The 21,993-nt window shown below is 38.6% G+C and overlaps 1 protein-coding gene across 1 annotated transcript in view; it reads right to left on the bottom strand.

Moving 5' to 3' along the window:
* Positions 1-21,993, bottom strand: part of CPS1 (carbamoyl-phosphate synthase 1) — an 83,779-nt gene that overhangs the window by 32,792 nt on the left and 28,994 nt on the right. The window contains exons 18-23 of the mRNA XM_063429954.1: positions 21,744-21,954; positions 20,629-20,827; positions 20,214-20,390; positions 19,090-19,208; positions 3,455-3,596; positions 569-634 (exon numbers count right to left, since the gene is read on the bottom strand). Of these exons, the coding sequence (XP_063286024.1) occupies positions 569-634; positions 3,455-3,596; positions 19,090-19,208; positions 20,214-20,390; positions 20,629-20,827; positions 21,744-21,954 (914 nt within the window). The remainder of the gene's footprint in view (positions 1-568; positions 635-3,454; positions 3,597-19,089; positions 19,209-20,213; positions 20,391-20,628; positions 20,828-21,743; positions 21,955-21,993) is intronic.

Below are 21,993 nucleotides of genomic sequence, written 5' to 3'. Positions count from 1 at the left end.
ATATTTAAATATCTGTAGGTCCTTATAACAAGTCCCCACAACGAATACTAGTGGTGGTTTATCAAAGTGCTTTCAAGATTGTCTTTTTTGGAGATTCAAATAGTTGCTTCAGTTCATGTAAGCATTTTAAAATGAATGTAAAATTTTTTATTTTTCTTCTTTGTACATTCCAAATTTGTTTTGTGCCTCTGTTGCATTCACAAAAAAATGTTATGCCATATTGTTTGCTAAAAAGGCTATGCTGCTAATGTATTTTGCCTTGTTTTCAATGTCAAAATTAAAGTGAGGTAAGAAAACATCAGGAAATAATTGGAGTAAAATAAAGTTTAATAAACAAAATGTCCTACAAAAAAATGAATGCAAAAAAAAAATTACAATAAAGACACAAATAATTTAAAAGACAGTCTAGAAAAAAATATAAAAAAACAAACGCATATTGTTTTCAACATACTCTAAATCTCCCCACTATTCTAAATCAGCTTTTAATTTATCTACTAAATATGGTGGGACTTCCAACAGTATTAATATTAATATGTCAAGACATCGCCAGTTAGTAGACATCTAGTACCTGTCCATTGTAGGTGAGGTAGAGATAGTTTGTTATCGCTGGGTACTCAGCAGCCAATGTATCAATCTGCAGAGACAACAGAACAATAAAGCCACAAGTAAGTTTGGGTCACAACACAACAACAAATTCACAGTGCAAGCAAACAGGAAAAGAATAACGTCCAATGCAATACTATAATCTCAGTGTGGGCTCTTGTATAACCCTGTTCGTTATACGTTGTGATTGAAAGAATTGAGAAAATGTGGTTAGATAGACATGATTCTGCTGAATTTCATCACAAAGATTGCTCCTGGTTGAATTATATCTTTTAATTACAGAAGTTTAAATGCAATCCAGATCTCTTTGTCTCTGCCTCTGCTCAGTGATGTGATAGTCATAGACACATGAGATATAAAATGAACCTGGCATTATTATTATCAATGTCAAACCAAGGTGGTCTACACCGAAGAATTATTCTAAGGCAAAAAAAAAAATCCTTACAAAAACTGCAGATACGTTTCTTATTCTGCTCCCGCTAAGCTTACAATCTATTTGAATACTAGAGGGTGGAATGGTAAAGGAATGGAGAGGACTTCTTTGACAACATGTCTCTCTGGTTATTGAGGGTTATTTCATTAATTAGATCTAAGAGGTAGTCTATTACCTCATAGCAAATGACAGTATCAAGCTTACAAATGTATGTGCGTTTTAGATGCGCATACCAAGTACTTCATTAAAACGGAGACACTTACCATGAATGCAGAATTACTTTGGTAATGATGGGGCACTTAAAATAAAGTATTAGCCCATAAAACAATGTTAGCACCTCGGGAGATGGCTGCTAGGCTAGTTTTTTAGTGCCAGATGCTGCACGTTTAAACCAGGTCAGGTCCTGATGTTTCATGATTACCGTTTTTTATATACTGTTTAATTGCCACTTCAGCGGAATGCCAGAGTTTCAATGGGAGCTCTTGAAGAGCGACAAAGAAATTGCTTTGTGGGTGAAATAAGGAACGGTGGATTTGAAAAATGAAATTTTCTGATAAAGAGCAGGTTAAGCTGTCGGACGACTGTTGAAAATCAAGATTGCAATATTATTATCTTCTTAACCAATCAGGGTGGTCTGTTTATGCTCTTGATCGGTCCTAGCGTTGGTCGAGATAACTGTTGCTTCATTAAGAGAGATCTAGAATGTCACAATTGTCTGTTCTCTGCATTTCATGTCAAGGAACAGATATCACTAAAGGTATTCACAGACATGTCTTATCAAATAGACTCAGTTTTATATATCAGAGGTTCATTTTAATCTTACTTTTAGAAACTCCCGGTTTAACTGTTAATTAAATTTGAAACCTTTCAAAATGCAAGGACGCTAACCAAAAGGAACTACAGAGTATAAATTTCAACTTTTATAACCTTACGTCCTGATTAAACAAATGTTGCTAAAAAAATTTTTACAAAAATTTAATTGTGAAGAAAAAAAAGTAACTCTATTATTTCACTTGATCAACAACGTTTACAGTTTTGTGATAAATCTGTTGAATTATTGTATTTGTAAATCTGGCAGTCAACAACCTCAAATGATCAATTTAGTTTAACATAAATCCCCACGAACCACACAATTCTCTCTAACCGCAAACCACTTTAATGTAAGACATCAAAGCAGAAATACTGTATATTAAATTTTCTCTATTCTGTTGTGTATGAATAATTGATCATGCATTATTTCAAGCTTAATAGTATTTAAAGCATTGATTGTTATTATTATATTTATAACTGCAATTTGGGGATTGTAAATCTACTAATAATACTCGAGATGTAAAAGGGGCAGTCTAATTATTCTTACCACTAAAGCTTGTTGCAGTAGTGCATAAGTCTATGATGCTGTTCCTTGTTTTTTATCAAGCAGTTTTATAAGGGTTTTATTAAAACTGGGGGTCTCCTTGGTACACATAGGTCACCCCTTCTTCAGCTGCACTGATCAATAATAAGGATCCAGGACCCGCGGCCTATCACTGCAGTTCAGGCTGATACTTTGCTAGTGCAGTTTTCGCGTTCTCAATACAGCTGAAAAGAGAGCAACTACGAGTGAAGGGAACAGCCCCAGGTTTTGTCAAACCACTGCTAAACATTTTGACAAAACTGCTGGACAGCGCCCATATACGTCAGAGTAGTGGTTATAGTACCAAGAGTGCTCCTTTAAAAAACTGTCGTGTTTCTATTTTTGATGTTTCTGTGTATTCACTCCACTGGTATTGATACAGAGTGTTTTACGATAGGAAAAAGTATTTAATATGACTACTAATGTTAATTTTGCTCAGTAAGGTCCTCTGCCACTACATATCTATCATTCTTCCTACTTATAGGGAGCTACAACCGCTTTAGCGAGAACTCACTTTAAGCTTTTAAGATGGATCATTTTAAAATCATTAGGGACTCATCTAGTAGATTTGCTGTTTTTTTTCCAGAAAGACGAGATAGAAATCTTAGGAAATGTATATGAATATGCATTTTAAATGCACTGATTGGTTTTTTTTTTAAGGCAGTTGCGATGCAAGAGTGATGTTACATTAAGCTATATAACTATATTAAAAAACAAAACTATATATAGAGAATGAACAAAAACCTACAGAATAGTTCTTGTTATATGATAGATTAAAAAAGAAATCATTAACATATAAAATATTGGCTATAGTAGTCCATTTTGATTATTCGGACTCACTCAGGTTCCAAAAACAAATAAAATCACAGAACTCAATGAAATTAAAGGCGCACTTAAAAAAACACCTATTCAAAGTATTTTGAAAAAATGCCTAGGATTCTGTACACGAATATCACAGCCAATCCAACGGAGCTTTAGATGTACAGCCTGTTGTACCTGTCCATATGGTAACCAAGCATTCTCACCTGTTTCACCCAAGGTTTGACATTCTTGTTGAGTCTCAGCTCTCTGGTTTGAGTTTCATTCAGCCCAAGGCACTTGCCAATGTAGCGGTCAGAGAAACCAATTTGTTTGGCCCTCCTCAACGTCTCTTCTGGAACAGATTCGCTATAGCAGAATACATAACCGGAGACTTAGACACAGTTCACAAAAAAAAACAACTTTTTGGTCATAATTGATCACTGGTGACTTGAATGACTTTGAAAACTTTGTAGCATACTTGGAAAGAAAACGACCGACTGTGGCCATGTATTGCATACCAAGTGCATAGAAACTAAATATTAACGATACACTTGATTCGTGTGTTAATAACGGCAGCTTCTTAGCCAAGCACCATTTATTTCATGACTCCTTGATGTTTGCTTAGTATCACCCTACCTCTCTTTGAAAATTCCTGCACTCCTTACATGCCGTATTCAATAATACATGATAAAAAAAAAGGATGAATAAAATTCATCTTAATGACTGCGTTTTCACCTGTCAGATGGCTTTCTGTGGGAAGCAAGAGAGACACTGAAGGTACACTTTACGCATTGCAAACACCTTGGCTCCAAACTAAAGGTCTTTATGCCATCTTGCCCTTTATATTTTTAGTCCTCCACTAAAGGGTTAAGCATCAGGAAGGAAGTATATTGCCCATAGCACAAAGTGTGATTGGCAAAAGCCAATGGAGAATACACTTTAAACAAACATACCACTCATGACAGATTTGTGTCCGGACTTAAATGCTTAGAATCTCTTACTTATAAATTATACATCTATAAAGAAACATTCGCCCTGCAGCATCTTCTATTTTTCAGTATGGAATTAAGATAAGAGGATTTCAGAACACTGATGGCTTTTCGCTAGGATTGATTAATTTAAGGCTATAAATGATTATTCCATGGGTCCAAATTAAAGCATTACCATAATTCGTGGGACTCGTTTGAACCCCATCTAAGAGCAAGAGAGTTCACATATAAAAAAATAAAAATAAATAAATAAAAGGTGGATTATTTCAAATTAAGAGCAGCTTCTGCTATTCATCACCTTTTAAAGTTCTAAATGTAGCTGGACATGGCATGATGGGAGATATATATCCCACAGCATCTACTATTAAACAGAGCTCATAAGAAATGTAAAGGTTTTTGCACAGGGCAAGTATAACTTAACGGAAAACGGTAATATATATTTTTAATTCAAATGGAAGATTTTTTTGTAGTAGAGCCTCTATATGTATTCTTTTGTAGTACATATGTTTAAATACGTTCCCTTTCCCATGCATCTCCTAATTTAACCTTTGGGGAAGTCATCTTTGACCTGAAGCACCTTATCTGTCCAAAAACTGTGCTGGGTACTAAAGGATCACTACAGTCTCAATGAAGGGGTCTAGATGCAGAGGTACTTTATTTTTAACCCTACAATGTAAAGCATTACTGGTAGTAGAAATAGCAATGCTTTCTTTGCAGGGTTAAATAAGCCTGTAGTGGCTGTGTTCCTTACAGCCTCTAAGGGCACTCAGATTGTGACAACCAACTCAAACTCAGCAGCAGGGTTTAGATCTTGACGCTGGAAAAAAGGTGAGTGAAACTCTTTTTGCTGTTTTTTTTTTTTATTGCTATAAGAGGGGGTGATCTTAAACTAAAGGCAGAGGAGAAAACTATGGTATTAGGAAAACAGGTTTCGATTCCTAATGCCAAAGTGTTCCTTTAACCCCTTAAGGACCAAACTTCTGGAATAAAAGGGAATCATGACATGTCACACATGTCATGTGTCCTTAAGGGGTTAAAAGTTATTGTGCAGTCATGAATTTGACATCATATGCAATTGCAGGACATCTCAAAAATAGATATTGAAACAATATCAGACCTTCAGATTGTTCACGATCATAGCAGATAAACGGTGCTCCTGACCAAACAGGGCAAAAGATAGCCACCCTTCAACACAACGGTAAGTCAGGAGATACACTAAGAAGATTAACATACGTATTTGTAATTATTATTAAAAAAAATGCACAGCAAGATTAAAATCTCACTACCTTCAGCCAACCAGAACCCAAAGTGCAACAGATTGCCTATGTCTATTTGCAATAAATGCAGCTGAGTCTTAAAAAATAGCAGCCCATGGTGTTGCTGTGTCCTTGGTCTCGCTCCAGATCATAAAACCTCTCGAGGGAAGCAGATTTACAATATGCTCATTGATATTTTATTTAGTGTGCCTGTTGGAAAATAATGCTAAGTATTGCTAGCCTAACCTCTAAGCCTGCCTTCTTTATATTAAATAATATTTTACCAATAAAGGCTTATATATTGCCAGTGAATTACGCTTTTTGACTGTGCATTAACTATAACCCATCTGGAAGGTTTTTCCCTTTGAAATTAGTATTTTACTTCCAAGGAAGTAAATCTTGAAATCTGACCATGGTAAGAATTAATCTAGTTATACAGAATGGTATCCATGACAACCGTGAGGACCTTTTAAAAACATCATAATTCTTAGAAATCTCAGTCAAAAATATAGACCCAAAGAAAGAAAACAATGGCGAACACATGGGGATGGACACTTGTTGAAGAATAGTTAAATAATAAAATGAAAACATAAATAATGGGGGGCGGGGCCGGACCGCCATGCTAACCGGTCGCATGGAGGAGAGGCTCCGGAGAAACCGGGCCCTTTAAGCTACCTACAGCGGGATTTTGCACACAAAACGGGCCTACACGACACCCCATATATGTGGGAGCGGTGGCAGACCCCGAGATCGGGAGTTCTGGTCCTCTGAAGGGGGCGCGGAGCTTCGAGGGCTGCGGCCTACCCGGAATGGGAGCGCGGTGGACGGCCGCTGCTGCGTCTTCCTCCCCGGCTGCCACAGACTGTCAGATTTGCTTGCCGGCCCTGCTTTCCCCCCCTTTGGACCGGGGGGGTCATCCCGGTCCCCGCTGAGGGGAGCCTGAGACGGGTGGGGGCTGAGGCGCACGGGACCATCGACCGGCCCCACAAAATGGCGACGGCAGACAGCTCATCATTATCTGCTCCTGCACCATGGAGCCCCCTTGAACCGCGGGCACAGCATCTGCCCTGCCGGAGAGCTTCAAGCACAAGAAAACCGTGGAAATACTCACCGCGGTCTGGGAGAGTGAGAGACCCCCGACCCGCACTGGTTGTTCCTTGGTGGGGCCGAGTGCAGAAGGCGCGGAATGAAAGTGTGCTGCAGCGTGTAACAGCCAAGCAGACCTACACGACTTCCAGCGCTGCACCCCCTGGACCTCAAAGCCTGACATGGGGTGACTTACCACACACATATGAGCACCTGCAAAGCTGAACTGCCATGGTGATGGATCAGTACCCGAGTGGAGGAAGTTATACATGCCAGCATAGAGACTCTCACAACACCACAGGACACTGACTAAACAAGAGGAGCTGTAGGTTTACATCAGCTACCTAAGAGCAGCTACCTATTTACCTCTTGCCACCTAAACAGCGCCTAACATCCACCGTAGCCATACTATTACATTATTATGTCTACTGTTAATACCTAATAATACAGGAATGCACTCAGCCCCGGTGGCCGCCCGACTACCTACGACTAGCAGCGGTAATATCGAAGTTCAACTGTGTAGTACTCTTGAAAGCCCACATTTACTTAAGTTAAAAATATATATTTTATGCCGTAAGCTAGTAGACCTCATCGTGACCCATTGCATTTGATATGATAACTCAGCCTGCGCTAAACTTGACATCTGTAACCTGCATTACGCTAGTTTCTGGAGGAGCATGTAACCTAAGGCGATTAAGCTATAACTGCGTGACTGTACAATGCCCTAGCCTGTTATATTAATTTTCTGTTCTCTTGCTTACACCCACCGTAGCACATTCACAACTATGCTCATGACATAACCTTGTGTAGTCAGACTCTGGGATAGGTATGATTAGCCCAACTCTGTAATGTATAGTCCTAGCCTGACAGTTCCTATCAATGTGACTACTAGGTGGAGCCCATCTGCGAGCCAAGCTATTGTTTCTCTTTGCTTTCTATGAAACTTAAGATATAATCCTGTTCATTTTCCTGTTTAAAAAAAAAATAGTGCAATGTTTTTCTATAATGCCATGTGATTAAATGTGAATACAAACTTGGTTGCACCGGCTGTTGTGGCAGTGCAAACCCACATGTTTAAACTATGCACAACAAAAATAAAGAATTAAAAAAAAAAAAAAAAAAAAAAAATAAAAAAAAAATAAAAAAATAAAAAAAAAAAAAATAAATAAATAATGTATCACATTTAAATAGCATACTGGGGGTTTTGTAATTGTGATTATGTCATTTTATTTGATATTCCTTATTATGACATTCAGAGGGCTAAATAAATAGTATTGGCCTAGCTTATCCTGCTCTGAAAAACGTAGAGTAGGATCTGTTTAATTATATTTGTCAAATGATGTTATATTTGTATGTGTTTAATTTCTATTAGTGTGTATGTCTGACAGTGTGTGTGTCTGTCAGTGTGGGTCAGTAATGTGTGTGTGTCTGTCTGTTAGTAAATGTAAGTCAGTTTGTGTCTGTCAGTGAGAATGTGTGTTTATGTCAGTGAAAGTGTGTGTTGGTTAAACAGTATGTGTGCCAATGAGTGCATATGAGAGTGTGCGTTGCTTAAAAGAATGAAAATGTTTAAGTAAAATAATAGTTTCACTCAATTTGTGTGCTTTGTGGTCACATGCATACATTAAAGGACCACTCTAGTGCCAGGAAAACATACTCGTTTTCCTGGCACTAGAGTACCCTGAGGGTGCCCCCACCCTCAGGGACCCCCTCCCGCCGGGCTCTGGAGAGAGGAAAACTTACCTCTTTTTCCAGCGCCGGGCGGGGAGCTTTCCTCCTCCTCTCCATCTTGATCGCGACGTCATCGGCTGAATGCGCATGCGCTCGCATTCAGCCGGTCGCATAGGAAAGCATTTACAATGCTTTCCTATGGACGCTTGCGTGCTCTCACTGTGATTTTCACAGTGAGAAGCACGCAAGCGCCTCTAGCGGCTGTCAATGAAACAGCCACTAGAGGATTTGGAGGCTGGATTAACCCTGGATTAACCCTCATTATAAACATAGCAGTTTCTCTGAAACTGCTATGTTTATAAAAAAATGGGTTAATCCTAGAGGTACCTGGCACCCAGACCACTTCATTAAGCTGAAGTCGTCTGGGTGCCTAGAGTGGTCCTTTAAGTACTGTTGAATTTGTTAGTGCTTTTTAAATATTATTAATAATACTAATAGTCTCTCCATTTTTTCTCAGCATTGTGATTCCTAGTTACGCCCCTGGCCACACCGTTTCATTTGGGAGGTGACTTTTTCATTAATCATACGCCCATGATATTGTTTCTTTTTTTTATTATTTCTTTGTCATTTATTTGAATCACCCATTACTAAAGATTTGTTGCTTATGTAATTACGGTTTCCTTTGTGTTACACACCGATCACATATGTAACCATGAGAGTTTGCTGACATGCTACGATTCCTGGTTGTACAAGTTACTGGAATATGTCTGGAAACTGTAACATGGTTACTGTGACGATGTAAGAATTTCTGTGCAATGTTTTCTATTGTACTCTGCTAAAACCAAATAAAGATTTAAGTTGAAAAACAACAAAAACAAAACCAAAATATAATTTTTTCTTCCTGTTAGTATATTAAAACAGTAAAAAAAAAAAAAACACTACCGGTTCACCAGTAGAAAATGTTTGTGGATAATTGAAAACCGTTAAAAAAAAAAATTAAGCCAATATACAGTTAGTCAGATTCTGCTACTCTGTAACATTCCGAACTCGGCCATGTTGGCGGACATTTTGTAAACTAAGTTTTCAGTTTGCCACAATTTATTGCTTAATGAATAAACTCCAATATATTTTATAAAATATATTTCACTAGCAAGATTTTTCATGTGCATAAAAGTAATAAACAGATACACACTTGATTACATGATTAACGCAAAAAAAAAAAAAGAAGATTACAACAATAAGGTTACAACTGGCAGCCATATTAGTTTTCTTACTAATTATCGTAAAGGGACACTATAGTCATCTGACCAGCTTAATGAGCTTGTTCAGGTGAGAACTATAGCTCCTTGCAGCCTTTCTCATGTAAACACTGTATTTTCTGAGAAAATACAGTGTTTAAATTGAAAGCTAGGAACACCTGCAGTTGCAGTTTACTCAGAGTGAACCAGAGGGACTTCAGAGTTGATGGAGGCATAATATGCCTCCAACCACTCAGATCTGCTGTCAGCAGAGCACAGGGCAGCACTGTGCACAGCATCCTGTGATTCAGTATCTCCTCCCACTGCATGCAGACTGAACTTTCCTCATAGAGATTCATTGATTCAATTCATCTCTATGAGGAGATGCTGATTGGCCAGGGCTGTGTTTGAATCATGCTGGCTCTGCCCCTGATCTGCCTTTTTGTCAGTCTCAGCCAATCCTATGGGGAAGCACTGTGATTGGATCAGGCTACCACATCTGATGATGTCAGCAGACTGCTTGTTTTTCTGAGTCTAACAGCATGCAGATTTACAGCTTCTTTTTTTACTATATTTTGTCAGGGTATTTATATCGGCAGACATTTTGTGCTATGATAGAAATACAAAGTGTATGTTCTGAAGTCATTGCTAAACAGACCAGACTCCATTTTGTATCTTCAAGTTAACAAAGAGACACAAAATTCTATCCTTTCTCTTTGACTGACTGCTTTGCCCAAGCTGAATGGAATGTGTATATAACCAAACCAAATAGATAAGACATTGAGAATGGGGGTAGACAGACTGTCTAATTACTAATGGAATATAATAAATTCTATTCCCAGACTTAGGTGACAGAGGAGATTAAACAATTAAATTTTACTTTCGATATTGTACAACGTCCCATTATAGTTTAAGGTGAAACTTAGTTCACAAACTATCAATTTTAGGAATTATAGCAGAATTTGCAGACGCATAGTCTGAAGAAATTCTTTTGATCTGACAGATAAAATAAGTAATAGCCATCATAAAGATAACGTAAATGACGTCAAAAATAGCCACCAGGAAAAGTTAACTCTTTCCTGGATAGGTATGTCTAGTGGAACAAGGCTGCCCTCTTGAGTTCGAATATTAAAATGATTACCTAGAAGGCAACCACACCCCACATTTGTGATTGGCTATCACTTAGAGGAATTTCCCCTTTAAAAAGTTAAGACAAGGGAAGGGAGAGAGATTCAAAGATTGAAGAGAGAGACATTACGACACTCTGGGGATTCAGAGAGATCCAGGCAGAATCGGGCGACCAGAGTAACCAAGAAACTCTCACACTCCATGGAGAGAAAGAGATCTATGACATTTAGCTACCTGAGGATATCTGATGAGAAAATATCTACTTAACTGGTAAATATACAGACATTTAATTAATTAATTAAAATTAATTAAAATTAATAGCATGATATATGACTGGATAAATCATGTTTGATTTCATATTTAGAAATCGTAATTATTAAAGAATATATATATGGTTATAGCATCCTATCTGCAGCTGGGATTAATATAGCCATTAATGTATTTGTGTGATTAATATCACGTTAGCATATCATGACCATTTATCCAGCTGTATTGATTGGCTCTAAAATAAGATAAAATATCTGTTTAGACAAATTAATTAAAATATCAGCTTATAGAACATAGTAGATTTTCTCATTGGATGCAAGGAAATGTTTAAAGGTTGATGACTGGTTAAATGTTATTTATTAATATTACATAGGAGTAGATCTTAAATCCCTAGAAGAGGTCTAGCCAGCATTGAAAGGGTTATTTCTAACTGCTAGCTAAGTTCTATTGCCCTACACTGAAAGTTTCTTTACGATCTCTGCACACTGAAACTTCACATTCTTTGTCTCTGTGAAGCCCATCGTAAATCAATCTTGACAACTAATGCTTTAGACTTAAACTACGTCTTAGTCATTAGGAAATGTTGTTTTAAATTACCATATTGTATTACATATTTATGTTATACTAGAATTCCATTGATTATTATCATGCATGTTACTCATCATTATTATTTAAATTGTTAAGAAATAAATATCTATTTTTATAACAATTTGTGATTTTTAATTACCGGTATATGGTTATACATTTCATTTAACACGGCAATGATTAAGGATCTGAGAATTGAAAATCGTGGGCAATTCTCATCTGTTTACATTATTATCCCATAAATATCCCCACAATTTATGGAGGCATGAGGGGCCCAGGTGGGCTAGATGGTGGTGTTAAAACTATAGAGTCAGGAATACATGTTTGTGTTCCTGACCGTTTAGTGATCATTTAATGAGTCATTTGCTGAAAATTCTCTTATATAGTTAATTGTGCTGAAAAAATGCAACACATTCATCATCTTCAACCTCTTTTTTCAATCCATGTTTGGTTCATATAGAAAGCAGACTATATCCAAAGGCATAATTTTTAAGGGAAACTATTCCTGCTTGATTTGAAAGACAGAAAGACAGAAAGAAAGGAAGGAAGGAAGGAATGATGGATGGTTAGGAAGGAAGGATGGATATGAAGGATGGATAGGAAGGAAGGATGGATAGGAAGAATGGATAGGAAGGAAGGATAGGAAGGATGGGTGGATATGAAGGAAGTATGGATAGGAAGGAAGGATGGATAGGAAGGAAGTATGGATAGGAAGGAAGGATAGGATAGGAAGGAAGTATGGATAGGAAGGAAGGATAGGATGGATGGATATGAAGGAAGTATGGATAGGAAGGAATGATGGATACGAAGGAAGGATGGATAGGAAGGAAGGATAGGAAGGAAGGATGGATAGGAAGGATGGATAGGATGGATGGATATGTAGTATGGATAGGAAGGAAGGATGGATAGGAAGGAAGGATGGATATGATGGATGGATAGGAAGGAAGTAAGGATAGGAAGGAAGGATGGATATGAAGGAAGTATGGATAGGAAGGAAGGATGGCTAGGAAGGAAAGATGGATAGGAAGGAAGGATGGATAGGAAGGAAGGATGGATATGAAGGAAGGATGAAAAGCAAAGAAGGATGGATAGGAAGAAATGATGGATAGGAAGGAAGGAAGGATGGAAAGAAAGAAAAAAGGAAAAGAACGGAACAAGGAAATGGAGGAAATGAAAGAAAGTGAAAAAAGGAAAGGAAAGGAGGAAAGGAAGCATCTTTCCAAAAACAAATTGTAAAACATGTGTCAGTTGTCATGTAAATTTGTTGAGGGGGAGTGGGGAGGGAAGGAATGATAAGGAAGGAAATTAAAAAAATGAAGGGAAAAAAGAAAGGAAATGAAAGGGGGAAAGGAAACGTTTTTGTATAAACAAATTGTAAAATGTGTCAATTAATTATCATTTCAATTTGTTATGTTGTGATAATGAACACTAAAAACAATAAACTATAGGAGAGTTTTTGTTATTTAGTATTTACTTTCTAGTTTATTTGGTATTTATAACGGGCATTGATAGAGAAAACTAAGTTTCATAGTGCCATAAGTCATATGGCATGTTAACATTTTAAACGTTCTAGTTTCTGTAAATTTCAGAATTTGCCTAAACTGATCTGTGGATAACGTAGAGCAGGTTTTAATATGTGTTATTCACCCTCAGTTGTTGTTGTTGGATGACAAGTCTATAATTCATTGCCAGCCATGGTTTTAGAATGATCAGTCACATAGTAAGTACACAATGAATAAATAATATGTGTATATATGTATATACACTATTTATCTTTCATCTGACTTTTATTGACAATTGATTAGGGTGAAATAGAGAATAGAAATCACAGTTCTTCCACGAATACGATAACTATTTGAATTGGTATAATGTTCCTTGAGTCTAGAGTGCCCTCTAGTGGCCATATAAAACAAAGGAAATGAAAGAAAAATAAAGAAAAAAATCCCATCAAGCCGGGATTCATCACAGCAAGAGAAACAGCCAATAACTTAACAAGGGAGGATCAGAAAACCTCATAAAGTATGAAAGGGCACCGGGAGTCAGCAAGCCGCTGCAGATAAAATACAGCCAGTCACACAAATTTACTGTTATCTATCCCTCTGCTTTTTATACAGACACTAAAAGACACCCACAGATTTATGAACAAATTATCATCATCCTAAATGGAGAGAGGAGAAAAAAAATAAAGTGATGAGAGGATGGAGAGAACGAGTATTGTACGCGCTGTCACTGTCAGATTTCTAATATTTGCACATTCACATCTCAGGGACCACTAGGCATTGGATTCCCTAAGTCTGTTCTACTGAACCTACAACTGTGCCTGACCTCTCAGTACAGGCTAGGCTGCTTCACAAAATCACAGCTTTAATTAAGTGGTGATTTTTAACAACTAAACATAGTACGATATATATTTCTTAATTTCTGGGTAGTCGAAGGTCCGGGATGTATTAGAGTTGGATTGAAAATTTATGGAGTAGGGCAGATATGTCTGTCTGAACATTTGTTTGTACATAACATTATTTTATATATCTAACACAAACCTGGAGCTAATGAGGGGCCTGCATTGAGCTAATGAGGGGCCTGCACTATTTATTGATCCATCTGGGCCTGAATTTGCACGTATAGGCATTTCAACCGTCCTATTCTGGACATCTACCCCTATCCCGATCACGTACCTCTCAACTTCTGACCACATACCTTCCAAAGTGTAGGGAGGTTAGCATATATAATAAAAATCTATTCTTTATATCAATTATTAATTAATATAAATCTTAAACTAATATCAATTATTATTATAATTCTTATTATTCAATTGTTCCATCAACTATTTAACTATGCCATTGTATTTTCATAAAAATGGATCTGAACTCAACCTAAAATATCGTGATAAAAGTACAGAACATCCTTCTTTTACTTAAGCCAAATGGTACAAGGAGATTTTAAGAGACAACCATTACCCACTAGTGGGTGGTGATTACAGACCAAGACACTCCCCTGAGATTGGGTGACACGATGGATTTTAATAGAGTTCTGTTATCAAATTCTTATAAGAATCCAGTGCTGGTGACGCCGTAGATCAAAGTTACAGCGTTGTACTCTGTTTTTACTCTGTATCTTGTGGGTGGTGATAACACAATACTCTGATGTTGTAGGACTATGACTCCCATAACACTGTGATTATCATAGTCAGGAAGAGAATTATCTCTAGAGTTGTGGTTGAACAGATTGAGGGCATACTTTTGACACTGCTTGTATCGATCATATTTATAGTTTGTTAGCTCGCACACCTTATAATTAATAACTGTAAGTTATGTTGTGGCTTATAAATGGTTAATAATGTGTATATATCATAAGTTATTTGTTCACATTAATGGATCACTACCTTAACCAAACAAAATTTGCATTTGGAAAAAAACTTGCAGATTTACTCCCCTAATTATACATTTTAAGGGACACTAAACAACTTTAGCTTAACAAAGCAGTTTTGGTGTACATATCATGCCACTGCTCAATTTTCTGCCATTTAGGAGTTAAATCACTTTGTTCACTTTAGTCACCCCTCCCTGCATGTGACTTACATAGCATCGCTAAACATTTCCTGTACAGAGTCATCTAATGTTTACACTTCATATATTGCACATTCTGTTTAATTTGAAATGTCTTATCTCATGCTCTGCTAATAGCTTGCTAGACTCTGCATGAGCCTCTTGTATATCATAAAAGTTCAATTTACAGAGCAGGAGATAAAAAACTTTTAAAGTAAGTAACATATGATTGAAAGTGAAACCAGTTTTCTTCCTGCAGACTGTGTCAGTCACAGCCAGAAGATTTGTGGCTAGGACTGCATAAACAGAAAAAAAAAAGTGATTAAACTCTTAAATGGCAGTGAATTGAGCAGTGAAATGTCAGAAGCATGAACTATAAACAAAACTGCTTCATTAAGCTAAAGTAGTTTTGGTGACTATAGTCAGGGCTGGCCCGTCCATAGGATGGACTGGAGCCATGGCTCCAGGTGGCACTTTAACAGGGGCGGCATTTTGCCACACCGGCCGTTAGGGGCCAGGCCACCTCTGCTTCATATATATATGCAGCAAAGGTGGCCCTCTAATCATCAGGGCAGACTGACCTGTCCGGTCCTCGACCCAACACCAGGAGGGGGCCCCTCTGCTCAGTCTGCCGGGGAGAGCCTCCAGTCTGCAGCTCCGCCAAGTGTGATCTGCAAACTATGTGATGGAGGTCTCACGAACTCCCAGAGCATTGCGCGGGATACCACGGCAGGGCTTTGACCGGAGCTAGCGAGACCTCCAAAACACGTGGTCTGCAGCTCATAACCGGCGGAGCTGCAAACTGGAGAGTGACCCCACTGGACCACCAGGGAAAAGGTATGTCAAAGTGGGGAGGGCTGTCACAGCCTCCCCACAACCTCCACACCCCACAACCTTTTCCCATACACCCTGCTACAAGCATACACCCCCACACTCTGTCCCCACACCCTGCTACCCCACAGCCTTCTCCCACACCCCTTGCCCCCAGCCTGCCCCCCTACACCCGGTCCTCCACACCTTGCCCCTCCACAGCCTGCCCCCTAACACCCTGCTACCCCACACCCTGTCCTCCACAGCCTGCCCCCCCCATACCCTGCTACCCCACAGCCTTCTCCCACACCCCTTGGCCCCAGCATGCAACCCTACACCCTGTCCCCAACACCCTGCCCCCTCCACACCCTGCTCCTCCACACCTTGTCCCCCGCAGCCTTCTCCTACACACCATGCCCCCAGCATGCACCTTCATGCCTTGTCCCTCACAGCCTGCCCCCCCACACCCTATCATCCACAGCTTACACCACCACACCCTGCTACCCCACACCCTGCTTCCCCACAGTCTGCCCTCACACTGTCACCCACACAGCCTGCCCCACACTGTCGTCCTACACACTGCACCCCATACTGTCACTTTCCTACACACTGCCCCCTATACTGTCACTCTATACTGTCACCTTCCTTCACACTGTCCCCCTATACTGTCACCTTCCCACACACTGTACCCGCGTTCCAGCCCACAGGTAAGAGGCAAGGAGGAGAGGGATAAGCCCGATTTAACTTAAGCTGCTCACCCCACAGCACTTATCCAACACTACATGCACTACACAGACACCATTATGCAGACACTACATCCATTATGCAGCCACTACATCCACTACACAGACATTACAACCACATACAGGCACTACATCCACATACAGGCACTACATCTGCTACACACACACTACATCCACTACACAGACACTACATCCACTAGACACACTGCATCCACCACACAAATACTGCATACACTACACAAATACAGACACTGCCTCCACTTCCACCCACACAGACAATGTACTCAACACACACACACACTGCATACAATACACACTACATCCACAGCACAAAACCATAAAGCATCCATGACACACTTGCACTGCATCCACTACACACAGACACACACACACATACACACATACATAATGCATTCACTAAACAGACTGCATACATTATACACACACTGCGTCCACTACACAAACAGACATTGCGTTCACTACACACACTGCGTAACATAATGGATGTTGGCGTGCTTTTGGTGCGGAGGGAGGGGGCGGAGAGGGCAGCATTTCATCTTTGGATCCAGGCAGCACAATGTCTTTAGCCTGCCCTGACTATAGTGTCCCTTTAAGTATTTAAAATATCAAATACAAGACTCATTAGTTAATGAAAGAGCTATTTAACACATTGTTCAGCAAGAAAATATTTGTTTGCACTATGACACCTAAAATTCCGACGTAATAAGTTATTATAACACGCTAACCACAATTACTAATTTAAATGGCTAGATTTCTGCGTTGTCTGTTTATTTAAATTCTTTAACTTTCTGGCCAATATTAATCTTACTCTCTGCCAAATGCTGATGAGGTTAAGTGAATTATTTGCACTCTTGCAGTAAATCAGTGCAAGAGAATTTGTTGGCCATCCACATTTTAGAATCTCAGCCACCTGTCCATACATCTGCTTATTCAGAATCTCACACACTAACAAATATAAAACCAGCTTATTTTAAGAGCATTACGTTCTTGGAGGCCTGCCTCTTTTTAATATTCTTAAGCCCAGATTTCTGTGCAATGCTACAGCACTCTGTCAGAAGCTCTTGGAATTGCATTGGCAGAGGGATGAATAAAAACTCAATTAAGTCAATATTTAGGGTTGCAATAGCCTTTTCTCGGCAGGTCTACAAACAAAAGCATAATATTTTCTTAGTCATCCCACTTTGTTTATTGGCCGGTCTTTGGAAGCTCAGATTCACTGAGTGCCAACTAATACAACAGTATGGGCATTCACACCTGTCTACCTTCTTTCAATTAATTTATTTATCCACATTTTAAAGGAAACTATAATTTTTGCATTATTTTACTGAATATAAAATATTGCAGGCAATATATATAAACTTGTTGTACATTATTTTCTTAAAATACATATGTTAAAGGGACACGTTAAGAACCAAAACAACTTCAGCTTAATAAAATTGTTTTGGTGTATAGATTGTCTACAGTCTCACTTCTCAATTTAGTACTATATAGGAGCTCCCCAGGCTGTGACTCATACAGCCTCCCTACACATTATCTGAAAAAGAACCCTAGATTTTTTAGCTTCCCCTATTCCATAGTGTGTTTAATTTGGAATTGCTTATCTTCCAATCTGTTACTTGCATGCTAGAGCCTAAAGCAGCCTCATGTCTACGATTAAAGTTCAAATAACTTGGATAAGAAGGTCTAAAGTAAACACACTGTACTGTAAGATCTGATATTAAAATGAAACTTTTTTCAGGGAGGTTGTGTGAGTCACTCCCCAAATTCTTAATTCTGCCTCTATTGCTCTTTCTCATCAAATTATTATTATTATATTCCCAAATGAGATACATTCTCCATATTGTAGAACTCATAAAGAATTCTGCTCAGTTACATAAAGTAGCACAGTGGGAATATAGTGTCTAAGCTGGGTGTAGAGAGCAGAAGAAGTTGCAGTATGTGGCACATTGCTTCAATGAGTGCACATGTCTTATCTGAGTTCCTGCATACTTTCCTTCATCTTTCCTTGACAAATTGATCATTTTCAATTGTTTTATTTCCACCAGGAGAATATGGTATTTATGGGAAGCACCAAGCACAATGAATTGTATTAGCTTCAAGAACACCATCATTGGAGTCTTGTCGTTTTTTGGCAGTTTGACATACAATTGAGTATTCCTGGGGCCACTCACCAAGCTTGGAATGTTATATAAAGAATTGTGACCTTCCTTAATATTAATCAAAAATATCTGCATTTGTATGCTGGATACAGGCATATTGAAATTCCATTTAGCTGAGGAGAATTTATGCAGACATTCTAAGACAAGAGCAGAACTCCATCTATAAAGTCCTTGTGCCATAAGCTCTGCAATGAACTGTACTGATTATGGTGCTTGGTGTGTCTCTCTAAACTTATAACCCTTGAGCAATTTTTTTTAAAAATCACCTGTAAGGCTGGAAACAGTAGAATGTTTTAGAGCTTTAATATCTCCAATGAGCACATTATAAATTCCTCCAACAACGTTGGTCAATGGTTCTTACCTCTTGCTCGATCTGAGGGTCTGCTCCATGTTCAGAATTCCTTGCATCTTGTACAGAAACCACTTATCAATGGCTGTGAGGTTGTAGATCTCATCAATAGGGATTCCAGTCTCAAGGCCCTGACATCAAGCAGAATGTTTGATTATTAGTTGGAATAAATTAAATTTGGTAACACAGTCACACTGAAGGTCACTTTATAGGATAATACAATGTATGCTAAGTTATTTTATAATTAGTCTACCACCTGAGTGCTGAACATCCTTAAAGGGACACTCTAGGCACCAACACAACTTCATCTACATGAAGTTGTTATGGTGCCAGGAGGCACCTGGAGACACTTTTACCTCAAGTTGTTAAACCGTTCTTGAACTCTTTAACACCACAATTGCCTCCAGCGGCGTTTAACACCACAATTGCCTCCATGTCCCCTTCCTCAGGTAGCATTCGGCTTTTGAATTTTCACTTACAGAAAGGGTGAAGTGCCACCTGGCAGGATTGCTACTGATTGGCTGAGAGCGGTCACCTCAAGCTCTCAGTCAATCAGTAACTCCCTATTTACTGAACTGTATTGGAAAAGGTATGTTTCTGCATGCATTGTAAAAGCATTTATTTATATTTGATGAATTATGGTATTTATGGTCCTCTGATTGTCTAATGTATCTTTTAATTATAATATAGCATGTAAATCCCAGGTCATGCTTCACATACACTTTTCAATAGAAATATTGTTATATATATTTTTAAAGAGCATTTATTTTCACAATTTAAAGACTCCTTTCAACACTAGGATCACATATACACCAAAACCTCAACTTGTTGACACAGTGTGTACCTCCAATCACTGGATGGTTCCTCCTCCTGGAACGTGCAGAGAGGTACTGCTATGGTAATATACACATTTACCTATAATATTCCTTTATAAATAAAAAACTGATACATATTGTCCAGCAAAAGCAATCAGTTTTTCAATTCTATAACAATTCTTTCGTAACAGCATATAACATAAATAAATCACTTAAAATAACTAACTGCGTCTTAGTAAATATTCACTTGGTTTTATAAATCCGGTATTTTTATTTTTTAATTATTTTGCGATGTCCCGTGATTGACCTCTCAGATGTTACCTTGGCCATGCTGTAGACTCGGGTGCTAGTGGGCTCCGCCATTTCTTTCCTTAGGTTCACATCAGCTGCCCATGCCTTGTTCATTGGAAGGTTTGAGGTGAAGCCATCCACGGAGGGGTGACACATCCTTAAAGCTTTCTGGAAACTCTCCTCGAATGTACGACCAATGGCCATAACCTGCACAGGAGCAACACGACAAGTACGTTTTTTTGTTATCATAGAACAGATGATCAGACATTGATCTTAAAAATACCTGCATCATATGCAGCTTAAAATGAGTAACAGATATTACGGTCTTCACAACCCCTTGATAGCCATCCGTTATACACGGTTCATTGTTATATATCCTCGATTTATTTTTCTTTGCATAATGTCAGCATTACTGTGATGAGACCAATAATATAGCTCTTCATACCTCTCCAACACTCTTCATAGAGCTGCCAATCAATCCCGAGGCTCCATGGAAACGGTCAAGATCCCATCGAGGTATCTTGGTCACCATGTAATCCAAACTAGGCTCAAAACAGGCCGTGGTCTTCCCCGATACAACATTCTTAATTTCAGGCAGTGGGATACCCAGTGCAATTTTGGCAGCAATGAAAGCCAGTGGATACCTATAAATAGGAAAGATGTTACCACAGTTCTACGTGCACATTTACTAGATCTTTGCAGTTTAAAGGGAATTACAATGTGTCCACATTTTGGAAATGTCATCCAAATCCTGCAATTCTGAAACTCCATTTGGATATATCACAAAAAAAATTAAAAAAATAAGGCCAATGGACGAGCAGTTTAATTTGATTTGTGATTCGGCATTTCACAATTGACACCAAACAAAGATATGATTGATGGGAAAAAATTATTATTGATGGTTACAGGACAGTCACCAAATGTTTTTATATATTTTATTTATGTGAGAAGTAACCAACAGAGGAGAAAAAAAGCAGGAGTAAAAAAATCTATATTTATATATTATATACTGAACGAATATATAATATATCAATATAGTTGGGTTTTTATTGCTCCTCCTTTTTTCCATTTTATGTGTTACTTCTTCTCGCGTGATCTATGAACCTAGTGCCGAATAAATTAACCTTATATTTATATTATTCAAATATATTGCAGTGCACTGTTTGACACAAATCCACCTAAATCAGGACTGCCCAAAAGGTAGATCCCCAGATGTTGTAGAACTACAACTCCCATGATGCTTTGTCATTCTAAATGCATTCTAAAGGCATGCAGAGCATCATGGGAGTTGTAGTTCCGCAACATCTGAGAATCTCCCTGTTGGGCAGCCCTGATCTAAATTGTTGTTCCCAAAAAGATTGCATGGATGAAATTTGTCTGCACCAAAACTCCACATGTTGAAATTTCGGTCAACCCAAATTTTTTTAGATGAATCGATTTGGCCGACACAAAATTCTCCACTGTGCGCAAGTGTAGCATTTATACCGCATTCTCATTATTTTCAGTTAATAGGGGGCAAAATATTGAATAAAAGTAGCTCCATCTTAATTGTAATCTTACCCAGTGGCCTTGGAGGCCAAAGCAGAGCTGCGAGAGAGTCTGGCATTAACTTCAATGATGACATACTCCAGCGATGTCGGATGCAGGGCAAACTGTATATTGCATTCTCCAACAATTCCCAAGTGTCTAACAACCTTGATGGAACAGGCCCTCAACATCTGAGCTTCCTCGTTGGACAGTGTCTGACAGGGAGCCACCACAATAGAGTCCCCTGTGAATCAAGAGATACAATATGATGGCATGATTTACA

The sequence above is a fragment of the Pelobates fuscus genome, chromosome 8 (assembly GCF_036172605.1).
Source record: "Pelobates fuscus isolate aPelFus1 chromosome 8, aPelFus1.pri, whole genome shotgun sequence".
NCBI lineage: Eukaryota > Metazoa > Chordata > Amphibia > Anura > Pelobatidae > Pelobates > Pelobates fuscus.
Note: the sequence above shows the minus strand (reverse complement) of the source record. Positions and strands in the feature narration are given on the sequence as shown.